A 25,714-nucleotide genomic window follows, 5' to 3' on the forward strand; every position below is an offset into this window, starting at 1 on the left:
CATTTGTTCAAGCTGAACTCCAGGAAGATATAAACGCAATTTAACCATTTGCCTACTAGGCACTTTTACCCCCTTCCTGCCCAGGCCAATGTTCAGCTTTCAGCGCTGTCACATTTTGAATGACAATTGCACTGTCATGCAACACTGTACCCAAATGAAACTTGTATCATTTTTTTTCAAACAAATAGAGCTTTATTTTAGTGGTATTTAATCACTGCTGGGTTTTTAGTTTTTAAAAACAAAAAAAAAACCCAAAATTTGGGAAAAAAATAAAAGTTTTTTTTCAGTTTCTGTCAGCAAATTTTGTACATAGGTAAATTTTCTCCTTCACTGATGTGCACTGATGAGGCTGCACTGATGGCCCCTGATGAGGCTGCCCTCTTGGGCACTGATGAGGTGGCATTGAAGGGCACTGATGAGGAGGCACTGGTGGGTGACACTGAAAGGTGGCACGGATAGGCGACACTGATGGGCAGCACTGATGAACAGGCACTGAAAGGGATCACTAATGTGCACTGATTGGTGTCACTAATAGGCACTGATTGGTGGCACTCATGTGCCCTGATTACCTGTACAGGTCTCCCCTTTGAGGAGATGCCACTGATGGGCTCTCCTCACCACGCACTCTGTTAGTGTGAGCCGGGGATAGACAATAAATGGCTCTTACTTGTTTATATGTGGCTGGCTGTGATTGAACACAGCCGATCACATGGGTAAAAAGCCTTGTCATCAGCTCTTTACCAAGATAGGGGTCGTGCCATGTCCTAGGATCGATTGCCATGCTGCGTGCCCCCTCAGGCGAACGAGAGCAGTGGTTCTGGGGTGTCTTCATCTGATATTGTCCCAGAACGAGAGCCCATCCTGTCCGCCATCATTTTACAATACAGTGGGTGGGAAGTGGCTAATGAAATTGTGTGCGCCACACACGCTTGACACCATCTGAACCAAATAGATTTATCTTGGTCTCATCAGACCACAGGACATGGTTCCAGTAATCCATGTCCTTAGTCTGATTGTCTTCAGCAAACTGTTTGCGGGCTTTCTTGTTCTCCTCTCTAGAAGAGGCTTCCTTCTGGGACCACACCAATGCACACTAGTTTGATGCAGTGTGCAGCGTATGGTCTGAGCACTGACAGGCTGACCCCTCACCCCTTCAACATCTACAGCAATGCTGGCAGCACTCATATGTCTATTTCCCAAAGACAACCTCTGGATATGACGCTGAGCACGCGTACGCAACTTCTTTGGTCAACCATGGCTAGGCCTGTTCTGAGTGGAACCTGTCCTGTTAAACCGCTGTATGGTCTTGCCCACCGTGCCGCAGCTCAGTTTCAGGGTCTTGGCAATCTTCTTATAGCCTACGCCATCTTTATGTAGAGCAACAATTATTTTTTTCAGATTCTCAGGGAGTTCTTTGCCATGAGGTGTCATGTTGAACTTCCAGTGACCAGTATGAAAAAGTGAGAGCAATAACACCAAATGTAACACACCTGCTACCCATTCACACCTGAGACCTTGTAACACTAACGAGTCACATGACATCGGGGAAGAAAAATGGCTAATTGGGCCCAATTTGGACATTTTCACTTAGGGGTGTACTCACTTTTGTTGTCAGCGGTTTAGACATTAATGGCTGTGTGTTGAGTTATTTTGAGGGGACAGCAAATTTACACTGTTATACAAGCTGTACACTCACATTGTAGCAAAGTGTCGTTTCTTCAGTGTTGTCATATGAAAATATACAATAAAATATTTACAAAAATATGAGGGATGTACTCAGATTTGTGATATACTGTATATATGTGTGTGTGTGTGTGTATATATATATATATATATATATATATATATATATATTATTACCAAAAGTCTTTGGACGCCTGCCTTTACACGCACATGAAGGTTAATGGCATCCCAGTCTTAGTCCGTAGGGTTTAATATTGAGTTGACCCACCCTTTGCAGCTATAACAGCTTCTGGGAAGGCTCTTCACAAGGTTTAGGAGTGTGTCTATGGGAATATTTAAATATTCTTTCAGAAGTGCATTTGTGATGTTAGGCACTGTTGTTGGACGAGAAGGTCTGGCTCGCAGTCTCCGTGCTAATTCATCCCAAAGGTGTTATATCTGGTTGAGGTCAGGACTCTGTGCAGCTCAGTCAAGTTCCTTCACCCCAAACTCGCTCATCCATGTCTTTATAGACCTTGCTTTGTGCACTGGTGCACAGTCATGTTGGAACAGGAAGGGGCCATTCCCAAACTTTTCCCAAAAAGTTGGGAGCATAAAATTTTCCAAAAATAGAATTCCCTTCACTGGAATTAAAGAACAAAATATTACAGCGCACACATGCAAAAAAATACAATTAACTCCTGCAAGGCTATTAGTGGGTCCTACGCTATCCATAGAATGGAAGATCCTGCTTCTCAGAACCATGGGAGAAATACACTCTATTTGGGAGAACTAAAGGACTCCTGCTACAACACAGGTGGACACTAATGAGAGGCAATGATGAGGGGGTGGGGTGCTACTGCCCAAAATAATTTGGTTAGAGGGTGCACCCCAAATCTTTGTGTGTCAATTGTATGGATTCTGACTAAATCCTTTTGGACAGGAGCACCCCACTCCCCCATCATTACCTCTCATTAGTGTCCACCTTTGTTATAGGAGGAGTCCTTTAGTTCTCCCTTATGGAGGAGTGTATTTCTCTCATGGTTCTGAGAAGCAGGACCTTCATTCTATGGATAGCGTAGGACCCACTAATGGGTACTTTATCTCAGTAAGTGGGCTTAAGCATCATATAGCCATATGGTGTGACCAAATCCCCATATTTTTGGAAAATGTTCAGGTGTTTTAAATAGCCTTGCAGGGGTTAAATGTCATGTTTTGCATGTGTGTGCTGTAATATTTTGTTCTGTTGTATGGTCTTATGGCTGCACCATCTTTAATGCATCTTTTAGGGTGTGCCCCCCAAATCTTTGTCTTTTGTTCACTGGAACTAAGGGGCCAAGCCCAACCCCTAAAAAACAACCCCACACCATGATCCCTCCTCCACCAAATGATTTGGACCAGTGCGCAAAGCAAGGTCCATAAAGACATGGACTCTAAGGTCCCTAACTCTCAGGCCGCGTACACACGGGCGGACTGTTCGCCCAACTTTGTCCGCTGAACAGTGTTTCAGCAGACAGTCCGCTCGTGTGTGGGCTTCAGCGGACAGTTTCAGCCGACAGTCTGACGAACAAAGTTTTTCGGAATTTCCGTAAGACAGTCCGCTGAAACTTGGTTTCAGCGGACAGTCCGCTCGTGTGTAGGCTTGTTCGACAAACTAAGTTTCGCGCATGCTCAGAAAGGATTTACACGGCGAAGGTTGCATTGCAGTGTATTGGACGTCGAATTTCTCGTCCCGTCGTACGTGCCGTTCACGTCATCGCGCACGCTTTCAGCGGACTGTCTGCTCATCGTGTGTGTGCCTCATTCATACACATATTTGGGCCAATTTAGACAGGAGACAATTAACTTGTCTTTGGAGTGTGGGAGGAAACCAGAGTACCCAGAGGAAACCCATGCAGGCACAGTGAGAACATGCAAACTCCAGGCAGGTAGTGCCATGGTTGAGATTTGAACCAAAGATCCTAGTGCTGCTAGGTGGAAGTGCTAACCCCATATCCATATTGCATTCCATTTTTTTTTTTGAAAATGATAGCACTGCAGATTGAAAGGGAAAGGTAATTTGTAATAACATTCAATTAAAATATGACTTGTGTTGTAATTGTATATGCTATTGTTTTTTATTTGCTATTTGTTTTCCAAGGAAAGTGGAGTTACCGTTTTAACTCTAAAGCCGCGTACACACGGGCGGACTGTATGGCCTACTTAGTCCGTCATACAATCCGACGGACAGTCCGTCCTACTTTCGAATGAACGGACTTGACCACACACGGATGCACAAACAGTCCGTCGAAAGCTTGATGTGTACAGCACGTACGACGGGACTAGAAATAGGAAGTCCAATACACAGCAATGCAACCTTTCGCCGTGTAAATCCTTTCTGGGCATGCGCCATTCTTAGTCCGTCGAACTAGCCTACTGACGAGCGGATTGTCCGCTGAAACCAAAGTATGACGGACAGTATTTCAAAAAATCCGAAATACTTAGTACGCCAGACTGCACGCTGAAAAAGTCCGCTGAAGCCCATACACGAGCGGACTGTCCGCTGAAATGTGTTTCGACGGACTAAGTAGGCCATACAGTCCGCCCGTGTGTACGCGGCTTATCAGAGAGAGTTTTGGTAAACTAGGGTGGAGGTGTCTGGTAGAGTTGAATGAATCGCCACTCGACAAAACTAAAATCCTTTAGCAGATTAGACTATGGAAATATGTGTATCCTTAGCCCTTGTACACACGGTCAGACATTCCGATGGAAAATGTCCGATTGGACCGTGTTGTCGGATAATCCGACCACGTGTGGGCTCCATCGGACTGTTTCCGTCGGAATATCTGACCGACAAAGTTTTAGAGCTGGGCTATAAAATTTTCCGACAACATGATCCAATCGGACTTTGTCCGATCGTTTGTAGATAATTCCGATCGGACAAAGTGCCACGCATGCTCAGATCAAATTCCTAGACCAAATCTATTGGCTACTAGCCTGAATGTAGTCTCGTCGTAACGAAATAACGTCATCACATTACAAACGATCGGATTTTCCGACAACTTTGTCCGACCGTGTGTATGCAACACCAGTTTCGGACAAAATCCATCGGACAAAATCCAACGGATTTTGTTGTCGGAATGTCTGACCGTGTGTACAAGGGCTAAGACTTTTTTTTGCCAAAGCTCCTAACTCAACTCCATAAAAGCCTATGTGTCCATGTACACGGACATGGACTTTTAGGATTGTTTAGGTGCTGCTGTGGTTAGAGAAGGTTCAACCTCCCTCTTCTGAACATGGAAGAATTGCGTTCAAGATAGGAACATTTTGACCGCCGGACGCATTTTGCGTTTTCCCACAGCCGGCGGTCAAAGCAGGCTATTTGTGCATGAAGCCTGTGTGTTTAGTTGGTCGCCTGAATTTCAGCTTTAAACCAATAACGGTATGTAATTACACCTTTGTGTAGATGGCAGTGTGTATACATTTCACCCTTGCCTTGTGATAATGATTATATGAAAATACCTTGGGTTTTAGATGTTGCCTTAGATTTAGCCAATTAAAATGTAAAGTTGGCGTTGCACAGAGAAATAGTCACAAACCTAACTAATCTGAGCAACATGTTGCTTAACCAAGTAGCCAAATCTTACTTTAGTCCTTCCACTGAATAGGGAGAAAACCTCTATAGTGTCATGAGAAATTCTTGAAAATAGTGGTGTAATGTTATTTCTTTTTTATATACACAGATCCTGTTGTAATCATGCTTATTGTTCATCCTGATGGAAACCATTGTCTCTTGGGGAGGCAGAAGAGATTTCCTCCTGGCATGTTCTCCTGTTTAGCTGGATTTATTGAACCTGGTAAGAGCAGAGCCAGTATATATATATTTTATTGTAATATATATTATGTGTTCATTGATCTTGTTTTCCCTAGCTACTGAAATGTACTCAATGGACAAATGTAAGAGTGCTTTGGCAATGTTAACATACATAGGATGAGGTTTTGTCTAATGCTGCCTTAAGTGGATGTAAACCCTCACATATACCCAGTGAAGTGAATAGCCTCAGATGATACACAGATATGAAACGAATCTCCCTACATAAGTTTTACATGTATACAGTTTTGCTCATAAGTTTGCATACCCTGACAGAAATTGTGATATTTTGGCATTAATATTCAAAATATAACTGATCATGCCAAAAAAAACTGTCTTTTATTTAAGGATAGCAATCACATGAAGCCATTTATTATTATATTTTTTTGGATCCTTTTTAAATCATAATGATAACAGAAATCACCCAAATGGCAGTGATAAAAGATTTACATACCCTGGAATGTTTGGCCTTGGTATAGACACAGAAGGTGGCACACACAGGTTAAAAAGGCAATTAAAGGTTAATTTCCCACATCTGTGGCTTTTTAAATCACAGCTAGTGTCTGTGTATAGTCAATGAGTTTGTTATCTCTCACATGGATGCACTAAGTGGGCTAGACACCGAGCCATGAGGAGGTAGAAAAGAACAGACAAAAGACCTGCGTAACAAGATAATGAAACTTCGCAAAGAAGGAAAAGGATGTAAAAAGATATCCAAAGCCTCGAATATGCCAGTCAGTACTGTTTAATCACTTTATAAGAAGTGGAAATTTTGGGGATCTCTTGTTACCAAGCCAAGGCCAGGTAGATCAAGAAAGATTTATGTTCTTTTCTATCTGCTCATGGCTCAGTGTCTAGCCTGCTTAGGCCTCATGTACATGGGGCAGATGAAAACCTCTTCTGAACACTGGAAACTGACAGCTGATAAACAGTGAAAAACACTTCCGGTTCCAGCGCCGCATGGAGTGACTGCTCCTCTCCTCAGCTCCCGCAGCACGACCCTGAAATCTGCCTATAAATTCGGCCGAGCGGCTGGGAATCCATCGATCCACCTCTGCCATAGCCTCCTGCAGCCATGGACAAGTTTGTGGAGAAAACCGGCGCGCGAGCGAATACGGCGCCGCCCGCGACCGCGGCGCGGCCGCAAATTGAGGCCCCGGCTTCGGCCTACTCGGCTACCTTCTCCTCGCAGCGCACGACAGACATGGAGGTGAGCTGTGACCCATCCTCCCCTCGCTCTGCACAACCCCTACTGGCTTCTCAAGCCCCTCCATCCCAGGGCACTCTCCCCACAACCCCTGCTGGTGATTCCACTACGGAACGCATTGCCCAGGCCGTGGCTGCTCTATTATCCCCCATGATCTCTGCATCGGTGGAAAAGGCCGTAAATGCAGGCATGCAACAGCTAAAGGCCCAAATAGGCGAACACCACACCAGACTGAACGACCTGGAACACCGCGTGTCAGACATGGAGGAGGAACTATTCCAGGCCCAAGCCACAGAACGCTCCCAGGACAGGACAAACCAATACATCTTGCAGAAGCTCGATGACTTGGAAAATAGGGCCAGACGGAGCAACTTGCGATTCGTTGGCATTCCTGAGTCGCTTCAGACCTCCGAATTATCTGACTTTTGTGCAGTTCGCATCCCAGAAGCCCTGGGCCTCCCGGGCCCCTGCACGGTAGAGAGGGCCCACCGTATGGGTCCCGCCACACCTGAACGCAAATCCCCTAGACCCATAATCGCAAAGTACCTCAACTACTCTGACAAGGCCCTGATCCTGCAGAAGTTCAGACAAACTCGCTCTCTTCAACTGGATGGAATCAAGGTCCTAATCTTCGCCGATTATTCCATCGAGGTTTCCAAGAAGAGGAAAGCATTCCAGCAGGTGTGCTCAGAACTTTTCAAAATGCAACTCAAGTTCTCCCTGGCCTTCCCGGCTGTCCTGCGCCTCAAGGCTCCAAACGGCGGCCAACTGACCTTTCAAGATCCTTCTAAAGCGGAGGCATTTCTACGCTCTCTTCACACCCCCACACCCCATCCAAGTCATCATCGCTCAACCGCTCCCTGGACCAAAGGAGCCCACGGAAAGACTCGCCCAAACGTTTCAGGCCCTCTGCCCCGGGCCGCCATCCCCGTGATACCCCTCGGTGAGGACATGGCAGTCTCCCTGATTCCTCCTCTGCTCACCTTTCCGGTGACCCTTTCGCCGGGTTCGTCAGACTTGTAAGTTGCCCTATTAGTTCTAATACATCCGATCAGGCACGGTTGATGCTCTGCCTGATGTCTACCCGGTTTCTCTCTTCCTTAGGCCTTGTACCAAGTTCTGCTCCTATGTAGCAGTCACACCACCGTTGTTTTCTTGGCCACCTCTACCTCGACTGACTCTCTGTCCTCGCTTAGACGTGGCCCTGCCGCTATTGCGGCCACTCTATACGTTATACTTTAGGGTTACACTAGTACCTTTGTATGTTTACTTGCTTTTTATATGTTTTTTTTGTTACGTATATATTTTGCGGTCCACATTTTCTTTTATATATATGCTCCACCTGTAGAATACCCCGCTTTTCTGGGTCTCTATCCTAAAATGTTTAAACTGCATGTATATACGAAGCTCACTCCTTACATGTCTTATGACGTTATTGTGCTCCCCCTGGACTCACTGTGCATGACTAGCGCCGTACCATGGCACGTATTCTTTTTGGCTCTCCCTTAGCACTATTAACCATGCTCATACTCCCACCCGAGTGCTTTTGCTCCATGCCTTGGGTCGTGCACTGGGGGCTGGCCTACACAGTGACTCCATGCGGAAAAAAGCGAAGTTCGCTCCAATGTTTCTGTTTATGTATGTGTTTAAGTTTATTCCCCACCCCCCCTGCTCCCTCCCCCTATCTTCTCTCGGAGATTACGTCCCCCCTCTGACCGTCACACTCTACGGGTTCCACTGCCACACCGGGTTCCTTCTATTCAATCTACAGTCCGGCCTACTCGGTCCTCCGGCTAGCGATAAATATACACCATCGGCCCAATTCCCCTTCTCGCCCCCCCTGACATGAACATAATATCCTGGAATGTGAAAGGCCTCAGGTCGCCCAATAAGAGAATGAAAGTCCTACGGCACCTAAAAAGATTGAAAACAGATATTGCCCTCCTGCAGGAAACCCACTTATCCGCTCCAGACTTTCATCGCATGAAGAAACTCTGGGTTGGCAAGGTCCTAGGCTCAGATGCCGTTAACCGTAAGGCGGGTGTTCTCCTGCTGATACATAAAAACCTCCCCTGCGAAATACTGTCCACACACTCAGATTCTCAGGGCAGGCTCCTCTCAGTGCATGTCCGCCTGGGAACCAAAGACCTAGTGATCACTAACGTATACGCTCCCAATAACCCTGGCAAGTCCTTTTATAGCGTACTGACCTCCTGGCTCCTTCGTTTCACCCAAACCCCCCATTTAGTCGGCGGTGACTTCAACGACATCCTACACCACACAGACAACGGATCCCCTCCCCCCCGACATAGGTTAAAAAGTGCTCCCTCTGCCACCTCTGTTTTTGCCTCCACCATGGAGTCCCTACATCTTCGCGATCTGTGGCGCCTGTCTCACCCGGCAGACAGGGAATACACCTTTTACTCCCACCCCCATAACATGTTCTCGAGAATCGACTATTTTTTCGGATCCGACGATCTCATCCCCAATTTGTCTGAAGCAGAAATACTTGACATAGCTATTTCTGACCATGCCCCGATCGTAATTCGACTTGACAACTTAGATCTCCCACCACACCCTAGACTATGGCGCTTCCCCTCCTATCTCCACAATAATCCTGACTTCCAACACTTTATGGCGGCATCCTGGCGTGAATACTCGGAAGCGAATTCCCCACACTCAGATTCCCCCAACCTCTTCTGGGATGCTGGTAAAGCATTTCTCAGGGGCCGAATCATCTCCTATGCGTCTTCTTTCAAAAGAAACGCCCTGTCCCATTATAAACGCGCCAGCGCGAGACTGCATCTAGCCCAAAGATCCCTCTCCACTAATGATTCCCCCAACAATAGAGCCGAATGGCAGGCAGCCAAGCAAGGTTTTGACACCTGGGCGGATACACTCGAACGCACTAAAAGATCTCAACTCGACGCAGCGCTCCACAAATTTGGCAATAAGGCGGGTAAGCTCCTAGCGAGGCTGTGCAAGGGCGCATTCCACCCGACACACATCACCTCTCTTAAAGATACGAAGGGTGTCCTTCACTCCACCCCACAAGCAATAAACAAGGTGATGCTAAACTATTACACGGCCCTCTACGCTCCAGACCCTATAGATAATGCCTCTGCCCGCTCCTTCCTAGATAGTGTGCCCCTATCTAAAGTCACCTCTGAACAATTAGAAACCCTTAATGCCCCCATCTCACTCGCCGAAATCTCCTCCACGATCCGCACACTAACCCCGTCCAAAGCTCCAGGTCCCGACGGATTCACCAGTGAATTCTATAAAACCCTCTCCTCCATCACAGAGCCCACCCTCCATAAGGTATATAATGGCATCTGGTCCGGTGGTCCATATCTCCCCTCTGGGAACCAGGCTGTTATCAAACTCCTCTACAAAAAGGGGAAGGACCCCCTCGAACCAGGCTCGTATAGGCCGATTTCCCTCCTCAACCTGGATGTCAAGATACTGTCCAAAATAATAGCCACTAGACTAGCTGCCATCATTCCCTCCCTAATTCACCCTGCCCAATCTGGCTTTGTGAAAGGCAGAACCGCCACCCTGAACATCCGTAAGGTTATGCTCACCCTGGAACATGCTAAAAACAACCCTGATGGGGACTTTGCCATTATAACATTAGATGCGGAGAAAGCCTTCGACAATGTCAGTTTTGATTGGCTCTCTATGACTCTATCCGAAATGGGCTTCACGGGGCACTTCTGCCACCTTATCAAAGCCATGTATTCTTCCCCTGCAGCTAAATTAGTTGCGGCTGGAGTTCTCTCAGATGAATTCCACCTACACAAGGGCACTCGTCAGGGGTGCCCACTCTCCCCTCTCCTCTTTAATATCGCCCTAGAACCCCTGTCCAGATATTTATCACACAAAGCTCCCCTTCACGGTATCCGCATAGGCCAACATGATCTGCGCACCTCCCTTTTTGCTGATGATGTGCTCATTTTCTCGTCGGACCCTGCCTCCGACATGCACACCATTAAAGAGGTCTTTGACGTCTTCAGATCCTGCTCGGGGCTTCGGATAAATTACAGCAAAAGCGAAATCCTCCCGATAGGCTCCCATCGTAAACCCCCCTGGACGCAACACTCTATCTTTACGACCGCTAGCTCCCACATCACCTACCTTGGTATTAAAATTGGAAAGCTGCCTTCCTCCCTTTACCACCTCAACTACCCCCCCCCCCCTGATCACAAAAATCTCTCAGGAAATGGTAAACTGGATGGATCTGCCTCTCTCGCTTCTGGGAAGATGCCACCTTCTAAAAATGGTTAGTTTTGCCAGGCTACTGTACCCACTCCAGACCATCCCTCTGCTCCTTCTCCACAAGGACATCAAGACTCTGGAATCAGTTTTTTCTTCCTTTTTGTGGCAGGGCAAACGCCCACGTATAGCCCTAAAAAAGTTGCATCTTCCCAGACACGAGGGGGGTATTAGCTTGCCTAACTTAAGATTGTATAATTTGTCATGTTTGTTGCGCACTGGCCTGGATTGGATATCCCAATCCTCCAGATACTCCAACTACTCTATGGAAGCCGCCATGGTCTCTCCACTTTCGTTGACAGCACTCCTCCACTGCCGGTGGAAATCGGTACCACCACTGCTCCAACACAATCTCCTACTCAGGGACACTGCCATAGCCTGGAGAGAAACCAGGAAGTGCCTTAAGCTTCCCCCTTTTGTTTCCAGACACCTCCCGATACAGGGGAACCCTACTTTCTCCCCTGGCCTACTCCACAAGCCATTCCACCTCTGGAAAGAGAAGGGCATCACCAGCTTTGCTACACTTTGTGACCTGGACTCTGGTCACCCTCTGCCTTTTGCTCTCCTAGCAGAAAGGTTTTCCCTCCCTCCAGCCCATGCCTTTCATTATAGGCAATGTATCAGCTACTTAAAAGACATCTGCAGTGATGAACGCAAACGCTTCACCTTAACCTTCTTGGACCGTCTGCTCAGGGACGATACCTACAAAATATCAGACATCTACAAACCCTTGCTCCAGCGATACTCTTCCCCACTGACATCTTCATCTGTCGCCAACTGGAAGAAAGACTTTCCTGACCCGGAGTTAGTAGACAAAATTCTGCAAGGTCTCAACAAAGTCTACCGCCTAACTCCCAACGAACTTTGGAGAGAATCGCAACTAAAAATTGCCCATAGGGCATACCTTCCCTTCCTTCCATCTGCCACTGATCAGGACAGCACCAAGTGCCCCCACTGTCTTCTCAACAGGCCCTCGCTGGCTCACCGCTTCTGGTCCTGCTCCTTTATTTCATCTTTCTGGGACCGGATACTCGCCTACATCTTCAAAGTAACCCTATTGAAATTGCCAAAGGACCCCCTCCTCCTCATCTTTGGTTATTGGGACCCCCTCTTACTTCCGTGGTCTCCCACAAGTAGCTTCATGCCCCCCAACTGCACGCCTTGCAAACCTTCTCACAAAGACTGGGCTCTACTCTGCTTGCTACTAGCCAGGAAATCTATTCTAAAAAGCTGGACTTCATCTCTTCCCCCCTCCGTCGCTCAGACGCAGAAAGACCTCCTTTCACTCCTCTACAAGGACCGATGCAACGCAAATTTTCGGGACGACAAAGCGAAGTCTCGCTTCTATGCGCTGTGGCTTCCCTTCATATCGACCACTCTCTCCCCGGTGGACATTACCAATTTGGACCACTACACCTTTTTCTACTATGGCGCTCTTTCATCCGTTCTGGGGGTCAGTTCCCCCCCCCCCTCTAATGTCTAATCTGCTCTCAACAACCCACTACCCCCAGGGTCTACCCCACGGAACCTCCCACCCCTGGGACTAGACACGAGAACCCATGGCTCCTTGCCCTCTCCCCCTCCATCATCCCCCCGTTTGCCTCTTCCTGTATGTGTCCCCCTCTCCCCTCCCCCCCCCCCCCTTTTTTTCTTTACTTAATCTTGGGAAATGACATTTTCTTGGCTAACTTTATATTGCTATCGCAACAAACTCTTGCCTCAGGATCCATCCAGTTACTGTCAGTTTGCTGCTCTGTTTTATTTGATTCATTACTTGCTACTTGGTTCTTTTGATTCAGTATGTGTTATACGATTAATATGTTGCAGCCTTAATCTGCTCTCATTTCTCTTCGCGCACCGCATCTGCGATGCTGGTCCTACTGTACTGCACTTACCTTTGTTGCATATGTAATATTATGTCTGTTTCATTTCTCAATAAAAAAAAAAACTGTGAAAAACTTCCATTCAACAGCTTTTACATACTGAGTTTAGCAGCAGTTATCAGCAGTTGAGGTTAGAATCTTTTTTTAAAGATAACCTCAGGAGACCCTCCCAAATGTCCACAATGCAGGGAAAACATGTAAATTATTAACTATTTCATCCATTCTGTGAGAAGAGAAACAGTGTGCTTTAACTATGGATTCTCTCCACCATGCTCTGCCAATCCTTCTCTCTCTGCCTGTCTCTCTCCCTCTATCTCTGTGCCTGTCTCTCTCCCTCTATCTCTGTGCCTGTCTCTCTCTCTGTGCATGTCTCTCTCCCTCTCTGTGCCTGTCTCTCTCCCTCTCTGTGCCTGTCTCTCTCTCTCTCTGTGCCTGTCTCTCTCTCTCTCTGTGCCTGTCTCTCTCTCTCTCTGTGCCTGTCTCTCTCTCTCTCTGTGCCTGTCTCTCTCTCTCTGTGCCTGTCTCTCTCTGCCTGTCTCTCTCCCTCTATCTCTGTGCCTGTCTCTCTCTCTCTCTCTCTCTCTGCCTGTCTCTCTCCCTCTATCTCTGTGCCTGTCTCTCTCCCTCTATCTCTGTGCCTGTCTCTCTCTCTCTCTCTGCCTGTCTCTCTCCCTCTATTTCTGTGCCTGTCTCTCTCTCTCTCTCTCTCTCTCTCTGCCTGTCTCTCTCCCTCTATCTCTGTGCCTGTCTCTCTCTCTCTCTCTCTCTCTCTCTGCCTGTCTCTCTCCCTCTATCTCTGTGCCTGTCTCTCTCTCTCTGCCTGTCTCTCTCTCTCTTTCTGCCTATGTCTCTCTCTGTCTGTCTTTTTCTCTGCCTGTCTCTCTCCCTCTGTCTCTGTGCCTGTCTCTCTCGCTGTGCCTGTCTCTCTCGCTGTGCCTGTGTCTCTCTGTCTGCCTGTCTCTCTCTGCTTGCCAGTCTCTCTCCCTCTCTCTCTTTACCTGTCTCTCTCTCTCTGCCTGTCTCTCTCCCTCTATCTCTGTCTCTCTGCCTGTATCTATCTCTCTCCCTCTCTCTAGTTGTGGCTGTGTTTCGCTGCCTGCCTGTCTCTCTCTCTCTGCCTGTCTCTCTCTCTCTGCCTGTCTCTTTCTCTCTGCCTGTGTCTCTCTCTAGCTGTGCCTGCCTCTCTCTCTGCCTGCCCCCCCCAGACAACAGCATGTGGTGAGAAAGCAAAGCTTTACTAAATCAAGAGAAATATCCCCTGCAATGTGAAAAATTCCTTTGCAAAGTGAATAGCTTAATTGCCTTTAGTAAATCAACCTGAAACAGTTTTACCGTTACACACTTTAAACTTCCTGCAGTCCATTTGTTGTAAAAGAAAATGTGATCACTGTGTGCTAGTGTGTTTAAAAATTGTTTTATTTTTTTGTCTGCCGTTTTTAATTGTATAGGTGAGGAGGCAGCCATATTGACTTATTATATGTGAATGCTCTGCTTTTATCTTAGTAATGCAGCAGCACAGTGATTGTGCTTTACTGTTGCTTTTCTCTCAGTGCAAGTCTACAGTCTATGCTGAAAATGGACTTTCTGTGGTTGATTTACTAAAGAAGTAGAGCATATTCACTGTCAGAGTGAATTTTCACTTATCTTAGCAAATGTGGTGAAGTGAAAATACCCTTTGCAAATAATACCCAATCATGTAAAATCGTGTGCAAAGACTATTTTAAAAAAATAGATTTTTGCTCCCATGTGATTAGAAAATTCAATTTGCAAAAATAAAATGTACCTAGCTTGGTGATTAAGGTGAAGTTGTGCTGCCTTCATTACAATTGTGTGCAAGCAAAAATCTTTTTTTTCTTTGTTATTTTCCTTGCACAGAATTGTATATTCTTCACCAACATAATGCCGCGTACACACGGTCGGAGAATCCGTCGGAATGCATCTTATCGGACCGTGTCGTCAGATAATCCGACTGTGTGTGGTATGCATCGGACTGATTCCGTCCGAATCTCCGTCTGACCCAATTTTCCAACATGTTGGAAATATTTCCCGAGCAACTGGGCCGGTCGGACGTAATCCGATCATGTGTAGAGAATTTTGATCGGACCAAGTGCCACGCATGCTCAGATCAAATTCCTACATCAAAGCTATTGGCTACTAGCCTGAATCTAGTCCCATCGTAACGAAATTACATCATCATGTTCTGAAAGATCGGATTTTTCCACAAATTAGTCCGACCGTGTGTATGCAACAGTTTCGGACACAATCCGTCAGACTAAATCTGACGGACAAAATCCGACAGATTTGGTTGGCAGAATCTCCTACCGTGTGTACAGGGGCTAAGTGGAAATTAGCTTTGAAAAGTGAACAGGCTTTAGTAAATCAACCCCCACCGTGTGGTTATTTGCTCTCCACTTTGCCATCACTTACATGAAAAAAGACTTTAGTTCTAGTTCAACCAATAAAAGGGAAAAAAATAAAAATCATACAATCCTATATACACAATCCTATACCCACAGTTGTTCCAGAGGAAGGCAAAAAAAAAAAACCCCAGCAAAGCATGATCCAATTTGCTGTAGCAGGGGAAAAAAATGCCTTCCTGATCCCCCAAGGGGCAATTAGATATTCCCTGGATCAACTTTACCTTTAAATGTTAGTACCCAGCAGTGGCATCACTAGGGGGTGGCTATTGGGGCTATTGCCCCAAGTCTGGGGCCCATAGCCCTGAGCCTCTTACAGGGTCGCTTACTGGTTGGGTGCATTCGCTGCAATTAGCAGGCATGTCCGAGTCTGGAATGCAGGGAACAGGGGCAGACGGAGGCACGATAGCGCTGGCTTCAGCTCTGTCCCTGCCTCCACCTGACTTTACTCTTGGCCACTAGAGCTGCCTAGCATTTAGCAACCAGTGATGTCATGGACGCAACTCCCTCCCTGCCCAGCATTCAAAGCGGAGGAGGATTCCATTTCCTCCTCCTCCTCTAGTGCTTGTGGGGCCTAAAGAGCCCCCTTGTCATGGTCCTGGACTGGACCGCCCATCCCACTGCTGGTCCAGTGGGTACCCACACAGACCAGGCTGGGACAGTAGGAACTGCAGGCAGGGCTAGGGTATCTCTCTTTCCCACCCCCTCTCACCCCCCCTTCTCTCTTAAACCCCCCTCTCAGCCCCCTCTCTCTCTTTCACCCCTATTCATCCACCCCCCCTCTCGCTCACCCGCCTTCACCCCCTCTTTCTCACCCTGATGTAAAGAAGGGGCTCTCTGGGGACCCTGATGTAAGAGGGGCTCTCTGGGGACCCTGATGTATGGGGAGGCTCTCAGGGACGCTGATGTAAGGGGGTCTCTCTGGGGACCCTGATATAAGAGAGGGGCTCTCTGGGGACCCTGATGTAAGGAAGTGGCTCTCTGGGGACCTTGATGTAAGGAAGGGACTCTCTTGGGACCCTGATGTGTGGACAGGCTCTCTGGGGACCTTATTGTAAGGAAGGGACTCTCTGGGGACCCTGATGTGAGGAAAGGGCTCTCTGTGGACCCTGATGTATGGGGAGGCTCTCTGGGGACCCTGATGTAAGGAAGGGGATATCTGGGGACCCTGATGTATGGGGAGGAACCCTAATGTATGGGGATGCTCTCTGGGGACCCTGATGTATGGGGAGCTCTCTGGGGACCTTGATGTATGGGCAGGCTCTCTGGGGACCCTGATGTATGGGGAAGCTCTCTGGGGACCCTGATGTAAGGGGAGGGGCTCTCTGGGGACCCTGATGTAAGGGGGAAGGGCTCTTTGAGGACCTTGATGTAAGGGGGGGGCTCTCTGGGGACCCTGATGTAAGGGGGAAGGGCTCTTTAGGGACCTTGATGTAAGGGGGGGCTCTCTGGGGACCCTGATGTAAGAAAGGGGCTCTATGTATGTATGGGGAGACTCTCTTGGGACCCTGGTGCATAGGGAGGTTCTCTGGGGACCTTGATGTAAGGGGAGGCTCCCTGGGGACCCTGATGTAAGGAGGGGGCTCTCTGGGGACCCTAATGCAAGAGGGAGGCTGTCTGGGGACCCTGATGTAAGGGGGGCTCTTTGGGGACCCTGATGTAAGGGGGGCTCTTTGGGGACCCTGATGTAAGGGGGGCTCTCTGGGGACCCTGATGTAAGGGGGGGCTCCCTGCGGACCTTGATGTAAGGAAGGGGCTCTCTGGGGACCCTGATATAAGGAAGTAGCTCTCTGGGGAGTCTGTAACGGCGGATCTGCACTCAGATATGTATATATTTATGTATATATATATATATATATATGTATGTGTGTGTGTGTGTGTGTATATATATATATATATATATATATATATATATATACCCTGTTTCCCCGAAAATAAGACCTAGCGTGATTGTCAGTGATGGCTGCAATATAAGCCCTACCCCCCAAGTAAGCCCTAGTTAAACCTTCCTTGTAGGTCTTATTTTCAGAGTAGGGCTTATTTTCGGGGAAACAGGTTAGGGCTTATTTGGGAGGTAGGTTTAATAATGCAGCCATCACCGACAATCATGCTAGGTCTTATTTTTGGGGAAACAGGGTATATATACAGTATATATACACACATATATATTATATACATGTGTATGCCCGCCCTAGAGTATGACTTTCTTTGCTTCGCTGCTATGGGCTCTAGCCCCAGATCTTTTGTAGTACTAGCAACGCCCCTGGTACCCATTTATATTATGTACATTTAGAAAAGAATGCATGCCTTTTTTTTAAAGCAATCTACTGAGCTGGACAGAATCAGCTCATGAGGGAATTTATTCTATATTTTCACAGCTCTTACTCTGAAGAAACCTTTCCATATTTGGAGATTACTTCTCTTTTCCTCTAGATGTAAACAGTGCCCCCTTGTCCTCTATGTTGACCGTAAAGTGAATAACTCAACACCAAGTTCACTATATGGACCACTTATGTATTTATACATGTTGATCATATCCCCCCTTAATCTTTTCTTCTCAAGAGTGAACACATTCAGTTCCTCTAATCTTTCCTCATAGCGGAGTTCCTCCATGCCTCTTATCACTTTGGTTGCCCTTCTCTGCACTTTCTCCAGTTCCCTGATATCCTTTTTATGAACTGGTGCCCAAAACTGAACTGCAATTTCCAGATGAGGTCTTACTAATGATTTGTATCGGGGCATTTAGCAGGATTGTTGACTGTACTGCTTGATATACAGGGGGTTTTCAAAGCTCTGTAGGTTATATAGTAGTCAAAGTATGGAACGTTACAGTAATAACAAGAAAAAAATTGTACTGCCTGAAAATATGCAGAATTTTCCACCATACAATTACCAAGTGCCTTAGCTGTTTTTATCTACGAAGTATACTACCTTCTTTCTAAACAAATTATTAGTAAAATTAGGACAGCAAAAAAACGTGGTTAAGATCTACATTTCAAAGTAAACCATTTGCAAATAAAATTGATGGCCTACAAATGAAGAAGATAAATACTCCACTTTCATGAAGGCAGCAAGGGAAATCCTTGCTTTCTTCAAGAGATCAAGGCACCTCTTCCAGCTTGATTTGCTAGACTTATTGAAAGGGTTATTTTATGAGAATAGTGAATGCCATTTGTATCTGAGTGATTACTGATGTTAGATTTTTTTCTATTAACTTTGAAGTGTAGAAATGTGCACATTGTTATTTGTTCTCTCTAGGGGAAACAATAGAAGATGCTGTTCGGAGAGAAGTGCTGGAGGAGAGCGGAGTGAAGGTTGGCTACGTTCAGTACGTTTCCTGCCAGCCTTGGCCTATGCCTTCCTCCCTCATGATTGGTTGCCTGGGTGTCGCAATATCTACAGATATTACAGTTGACAAGATTGAAATAGAAGATGCTCGTTGGTTCACCAGAGAACAGGTAAAGTTCAATTTCATTTCCAGCTTGTATTGATTCTTTTTTGATTACGCTGGTTTTGCAAGAAATATCACAGCCATTGCAGGCCACACGGGACAATGTTTAGATTCTATACTTTGGAAATTACTCCACGGCAATCATAAAATGTATGCTTCTAAAGGCAAACAGGCCTCTCCAGCACGATATTTATTCTTTTGTTGGCTCTTGAGATTTGATAGTGCGTAAAACACTACCTTTTTATTTTTTAACTGAAAATATTATTATTGCTGGGCGGCAAAGCCAAGAGACATTTTAGTTGTTTAATCAAAGCTTTGCTTCGGGCAAGAATTTGTTCTTAACGCAGATGCTGCAAATCGCCCTAATGTTTCTCTTTACTAGCGCTTTATAACCAGTTTGGGTAAACTCTGTTACTACATAGTATTCCATTTAACCCTTTCCTGTCTAGAAAGAGCAGATTTTTATTCCAAGCAGCTTGGCCTTCCCACCCAACTCCACCATCGTGCATGGAAATAGACATTTTTGTCCTTTCTGTTCAAAACCGTCACCCAGCTCACACAGTGATAATATGGTTTAGCATTCCTTTCAAGCATTATGTTTCACCATAAAAATGTATATTTCCTTTGTAATTCTTGCGTCTGCCATGCAGAGATTGCCAGAATACAGTTCCACCGGAAAAATGGTTGAATACAGTCAATACTTTTGGTAATATAGTATATGTAGAATTTCTCTATGGTTACAACTAATAAAGTACCCTGTTAGTAATAGCTAACTGTTGCTCTTATATTTCTTTTTTTTTTACAGGACAACTCCTCACAGCTTTTTTTTTTTCTCTTCATTTTGTAGGTTGTAGAAGCTTTGATCAAGGGTAACCAGCAAACTTTGGTTGTTCCTCCACGGCATGCAATTGCTCATCAATTAATAAAACATTGGATTGGAATGAACTCTAACCTATAATAATATAATAAGCCTAGTGCTGTATTTACTGCTAGATAATTTAATAAATTAGGCTAAAATTGTATATCTTCAAATTAAGCTTTCTTTTCAAAAGCAATAGTTTATGACAAAATGTTTATCATAGTTGGGTATTGATTGCACAAGAAATATTGTTTAACCACTTAAAGCGGGAGTAAATCCAGTTCCAAAAAACACTTAGCATTTCCGGCATGCCGGGAATGTAACTTTCAAGTTGGTTGTGCTCTCAACCAAACTTTCAAACCATCCAATGTCTGGTTTCATCACTGATCACATGTGCAGCACTATGGCAGTTGAAGAATCATTAGAGGCCAAGATGGCAGCTTCCTTGACTGAAAACGATAGAAGGGTTTACTTCCACTTTAAGGATCAGGCTTAATTTTTAAACTTGTTGTTTACAAGTTAAAATCTGTTTGTTTGTTTTTTTGCTAGAAAATTACTTAGAACCCCCAAAAATATACATATATATATATATATATATATATATATATATATATATATATAATTTTCACAGACACCCTAGAAAATAAAATGGCGAATGTTGCAATACTTTATGTCACACCGTATTTGTGCAGCGGTCAGACAAACGCAATTTTTGGACAAAATATACTTTTTTTATATTGTGAAAGATAATGTTACGCTGAGTAAATTGATACCCAACATGTCATGCTTCAAAATTGTCCCTGCTTGTGGAATGGTGACAAACTTTGAGCCTTAGAAATTATAGGCAACATTTAAAAATTTCTACAGGTTACCAATTTTAAGTTACACAGAAGGTCTTTAGCTAGAAATAATGCTCTCACTCTAATGATCTGTGTGCAGCAGTGCAGAAGTAGTTAAAGAGGGCCCCCCACCGTTTCAGAAATGCAGGGGTTATCTATCACTATCGCTATCACTGCCAACCCAGGTATTCTACATCAAAGTACTGACGTACACTGACGGCAGTTTGCAGTAAATGGTTAAGAAATCGATGAGAAGGAACAAAGAAGGGTGCAGGCTACGGGGTCACAAAGTCCACTGTTGCAGTCCATGTTTATGTTGGAAATGAAGCATTTGTCTGTCTTTCTCCACTGAGCGCCAGGTTATTTTCTGGAATAAAAGGGACTGACACTCCAAATTAAGTGTAGTCTGTCTGCAATTTATTACATATTATAATACATAAAAAGTATTCATTATGTTTTTTAGTTCATTAAAGCGTTTGTTAACCCAAACAAATATATGGATCCTGCTCCTTTAACCACTTCCCATCCAGCGCATAGTAATATGATGGCCGCAAGGTGGTTCTGCCATCCCGAGTGGCTGTCATATGACGTCCTTAGCTTCCCAGCTGTCTAGGGGGTTCACGTGCCACATCACTTGGGAGCCGATGAGCGTGCCCGGTGGCCGTAATGTCCTCCTGGCACCCACGATTGCCTGTCACAGAGCAGGGATGTGGATCTGTGTGTGAAAACACACAGATCCACGTCCTGTCAGGGAAGAGGAGACATATCGTGTGTTCCTTGTGCATATCAACACCGATCGGTCACCTCCCCCAGTCAGTCCCCTCCCCCCACAGTTAGAATCACTCCCTAGGTAACACATTTAACCCCTTAATTGCCCCCTAGTGTTAACCCCTTCCCTGACAGTGACATTTATACAGTAATAAGTGCATTTTTATAGCAATGTTCACTGTATAAATGTCAGTGGTCCCAAAATAGTGTCAAAAGTGTTTGATCTGTCCACTGCAATATCACAGTCCTGACAAAAATCGCAGATCGCTGCCATTACTAGTATAAAAAAATATATATATAATAAAAATGCCATAAATCTATCCCCTATTTTGTAAGCGCTATAACTTGCTCAAACCAATCAATATACGCTTATTGCGATTTTTTTTTTTTTTTTTTTTTACCAAAAATATTTAGAATAATATAGATCGGCCTAAACTGAGGAAGAAGTTTTTTTTTTCTTTTTTTTTAATTGGGATATTATAGCAAAAGGTAAAAATTTTTATTTTTTTTCAAAATTGTCTCTTTTTTTGTTTATAGTGCAAAAATTTAAAACCGCAGAGGTGATCAAATACCACCAAAAGAAAGCTCTTTGTCATTCAGTTGTCATTTGCTCAGTTGCTCAGTTTTCATTATAAATGTTACAGCGCTGAAAATTGGCCTGGGCAGGAAGGGGGTGAAAATGCCCTTTATTGAAGTGGTTAAAGCATTTCATACAGCAAAGTGCTTGTGCTGTGTAATTTGGACCCCTGTAACACCTAAAAAACCTGTCTGATCCTGCCAGTTTCTCCCCTCCCCTATGTAAACAGATCACAGCTGCTGAGCCCTGACATTGTGGTCTGTTTACGTGCCTCCATCATCTGCAGCCTGCTCTCCTGTGTCTGTCTCTTCTATCTTCCTCCCTCCTCCCCTCTCTGCGTGTCACCTAGTGACAGTGCTGCCCCATCCCCCTCCTGCTACAGGAATATCCAATATATTTTAATACTATCTGTTTTGTTTCCTAATAGAGTGCCTCCCTGTCTCTGTTTTATTAAAAAAAAATCCTCCTGTACCGTATCTCACTGCGGCTCCCAGTGGTCACATGACCGACCGTGTCTCCTCTCTCATCAGCGGGGAAACCTGGGCCTCGCCCGCTGATTCTGTCAGACGGGCAGAGAGGAGACACGGGCAGTTGCATGAGCGCCAGGAGCCACTGTGAAATATGGTAAAGGAGGATTTTTTTACATAAAACACACAGACGGGGGCGCTCTATTAGGAAATAAAATGGATTATATTAACATGTGAAAGTGGGTTAACAACCACTTTAAAAAGTAAGGCAAATGATATGGTAGCTAAAGTGTGCCACCCTATCGCATACCTCCCATCTTTTTGAGATGGGAGCTACCTATAAGCAAAAGTATGTAGGCATAGGACACGCCCCCCCCATGCCATGCCTCCTTAACCAGTCGTACGCCGATGTACGTTGGCAGAATGGCACGGGCAGGCATATTGGCGTACAGGTACATCCATTTTTAAATGGCGCCCGTTCATCGCGTGCATGCCGGCGGCGGTACGCTCGCATGCCATTAGGGACCCGCGGACTCGATTGCTGCGGGCATACCCGCGATCGTCTCACGGGGTGGCTGAACGTGGAGATGCCATTGTAAACAGCATCTCCCCGTTCTGCCTAGCAACAAGTGACGCTGATATCTGCTCCGTGTGATTGGAGCAGAGATCAGTGTTCACTAACACAAAGCCCAGCCCCCCACAGTTAGTAACACACCCCTAGGAATACTTAACCCCTACACTGCCACCTCCTGCTTAACCCCTTCACTGCCAGTCACATTTTACACAGGAATCAGTGCATTTGTAGAGCATTGATTGCTGTATAAATGACAATGGTCCCAAAAATGTCTGATGTGTCCGCCATAATGTTGCAGTCATGATAAAAATCGCTGATCGCCGACCATTTAAAAAAAAAAATTATTAATAAAAATGCCATAAAACTATCCCCTATTTTGTAAACGCTATAACTTTTGCGTAAACCAATCAATAATCGCTTATTGCGATTTTATTTATTTTTTTAACCAAAAATATGTAGAAGAATACGTATTGGCCTAAACTGAGGAAAAACATTTGGGGGATATTTATTATAGCAAAAAGTGAAAAATTATGCGTTTTTTTCAAAATTGACGCTGATCAAATGCCACCAAAAGAAAGCTCTATTTGTGGGAAAAAAAGGACGTAAATTTTGTTTGGGAGCCACGTCGCACGACCGCGCAATTGTCAGTTAAACGACGCAGTGCCGAATCGCAAAAAGTGCTCTGGTCAGGAAGGGGGTAAATTCTTCCGGGGCTGAAGTGGTTAAGGAGAGTTCATGAGATGTTTTTGAGGTTCTGACTTATGCAGGGTGAGCTGTTGCAGGGTAGAAGAGGACTGATTTACATTTCTCTCTGGATTAGTAAGTCCTCATTTGAGGCCTGAAATTAGGAGGCTCAGCGAGACTTTAGGTGGGAAAGAGCCTCCAAACCCTGATCACAGGGGCTTCGTTCATGAAAAGGGTCAACCCACCTGCAAGGGTGGCTTGAAAACTAACAGGAAGGAGCAGGGGCGGACTGACAACTCATGGGGCGCCCGGGCAATAGAAGTTTATGGGGCCCCTGGGAAATAGGAGATTATGGGGCCCCTCAGTATACACAAACACACACACAGTATACAATCACACAGTATACACAGACATGTTTCTATTGGCTGAGAAGATACTGGAGAGGTGGGGCAGCTATAATCTAGGGATTTTTAGACCAAAAGGATGTCGGTAAGGGACATTTCAGAGACATGTAAAAAAAAAAAACACAGATTTTTACATACTGTCTCTGGTTTTACTGAGGCTGGCAACCCTGATGGGGGCCCCCTAGTTGCTCGGGGCCCTCGGGCAGTGCCCGAGTTGCCAAATGGTCAGTCCGCCCCTGGGAAGGAGTCAGCATGTGTAAGTGAAGTGGAGATGAAAGAAAGTGTGAACTGTCTTGCAATTGAGACATTGTATTGCTGAGCTCCTGCAGCCTTTGTGGTACCCTGGAGCAGATGGGAACCCCAAACCTTAGTGTGGAACTGATATATTTGAGGTGAGCCATTCTGTTTTCATTATATTAGAATGATGGACTGTTTGTGTTTCCTTTGCTGGAGAAAAGCTGTTTTGGTTTTGTTCTTTTTGATAAAGCAATAAAGACTGTACTTATACAAGCTTTCGGCTTGTGAGCCTGGGTTTTCCATATTACACTTTATATCTAGCAAGCTTAAACCATTCTGCTTATGAATTATAAATTACTGTTCTCTCAATATGAATACCACTGCTATTTTTTGTGTTTTGGACTTGTTTATTCGCAAAATATACAAGAATAAATAAAAACCCTTTGACTTTGCAATTTTTTGCTAATGTAGCCAAGGCATTTCCAAAATTGCTTAGATTGGTATCATTTAGCAAAATTGCAGAACAGTAGTTTTACATTCCATGACATTATCTGTAGGCCAATTTCATTCATGGACATTAAAATAAACTTTATTTAGCTGGGAACAAACTGGACAAACTGTATCGCTAATGTCATGTGCATTGAAGACTCCACGTGTCACATGAAATATGGTTAAAAAGGTTTTTGAAAATTTGACCTACTGTGTATAGATACCTATGGTTTTAAGCAATGACTGATGTAAAGACATTTTTTTATATGTTTAAAGAGACATGAATATTGGAGAATAATACAGTGCTTCACCAGCATGTTTAAGTAACTTTGTTTTATGATTGTAAGATCCTTTGGGCAGGTTTCTTTTTCATGTTGCTTCTCATATATCATCCCCTAATGGTAATAATCTAATTAAAACAAATTTAAAATGACACCAGTTGTTTACATGACTCCTCTTTGTATTTGCATATGCTATTTGGCAAAAATGGTCCAGAAAGGTTTTCGATCTGTAGCACAAGTAAATGTTGGATTGTTCCATATGCAAACCTTGCTTAGTTCATAGTCACAGTGGGGTAGATTTACTAAAACTGGAGCACTCAGAATCTGGTGCAGCTGTGCATGGTAGCCAATCGGCTTCTAACCTCAGCTTGTTCAATTAAGCTTTGACAATAAAATCTGGAAGCTGATTTTTATTTTTATTTTTGCAGAAGTAAACCTAACATTTGCACTCTCCAGCTTTATTAAATATACCCCACTGTGTGGTGGTTATGCTTTATTTTCCTCTCTCTTGCTAGTCTGGCTGTCTTTTCAGAATGGATAAAGAGTTTGTAAAGGAGATAAAAAAAATTGCAAACATGTCATACTTACCTGTTCTGTGCAATGGTTTTGCACAGAGCAGCCCCAACTATCTTCTCAGGTCCCCGCCAATGCTCTGGGCCCTTCCCCCTTACCGAGTACCCCCATAGCGAGCCACTTGCTATGGGGGCACTCATGCATGCTTGCTCCTCAGCCTGCTTTCTGTATCCGTAATACATAACCCCCTGCTCCCACCTCCCACCAATGGCTCCTG

The 25,714-nt window shown here is 45.1% G+C and overlaps 1 protein-coding gene across 3 annotated transcripts in view; it reads left to right on the plus strand.

Moving 5' to 3' along the window:
- NUDT12 (nudix hydrolase 12) overlaps positions 1 to 25,078 on the plus strand; it is a 51,348-nt gene extending 26,270 nt beyond the window's left edge. For all 3 annotated transcript variants that reach the window (XM_077462318.1, XM_077462319.1, XM_077462320.1), the window contains exons 5-7: positions 5,385 to 5,498; positions 18,553 to 18,752; positions 19,593 to 25,078. In XM_077462318.1, the coding sequence (XP_077318444.1) occupies positions 5,385 to 5,498; positions 18,553 to 18,752; positions 19,593 to 19,703 (425 nt within the window). In that variant the 3' untranslated portion in view covers positions 19,704 to 25,078. The remainder of the gene's footprint in view (positions 1 to 5,384; positions 5,499 to 18,552; positions 18,753 to 19,592) is intronic.
- Positions 25,079 to 25,714: the final 636 nt, after the last annotated feature.

The sequence above is a fragment of the Lithobates pipiens genome, unplaced genomic scaffold (genome assembly GCF_037356315.1).
Source record: "Lithobates pipiens isolate NorthernLeopardFrog02 unplaced genomic scaffold, aLitPip1_a1.2 Scaffold_3, whole genome shotgun sequence".
NCBI classification, from domain to species: domain Eukaryota; kingdom Metazoa; phylum Chordata; class Amphibia; order Anura; family Ranidae; genus Lithobates; species Lithobates pipiens.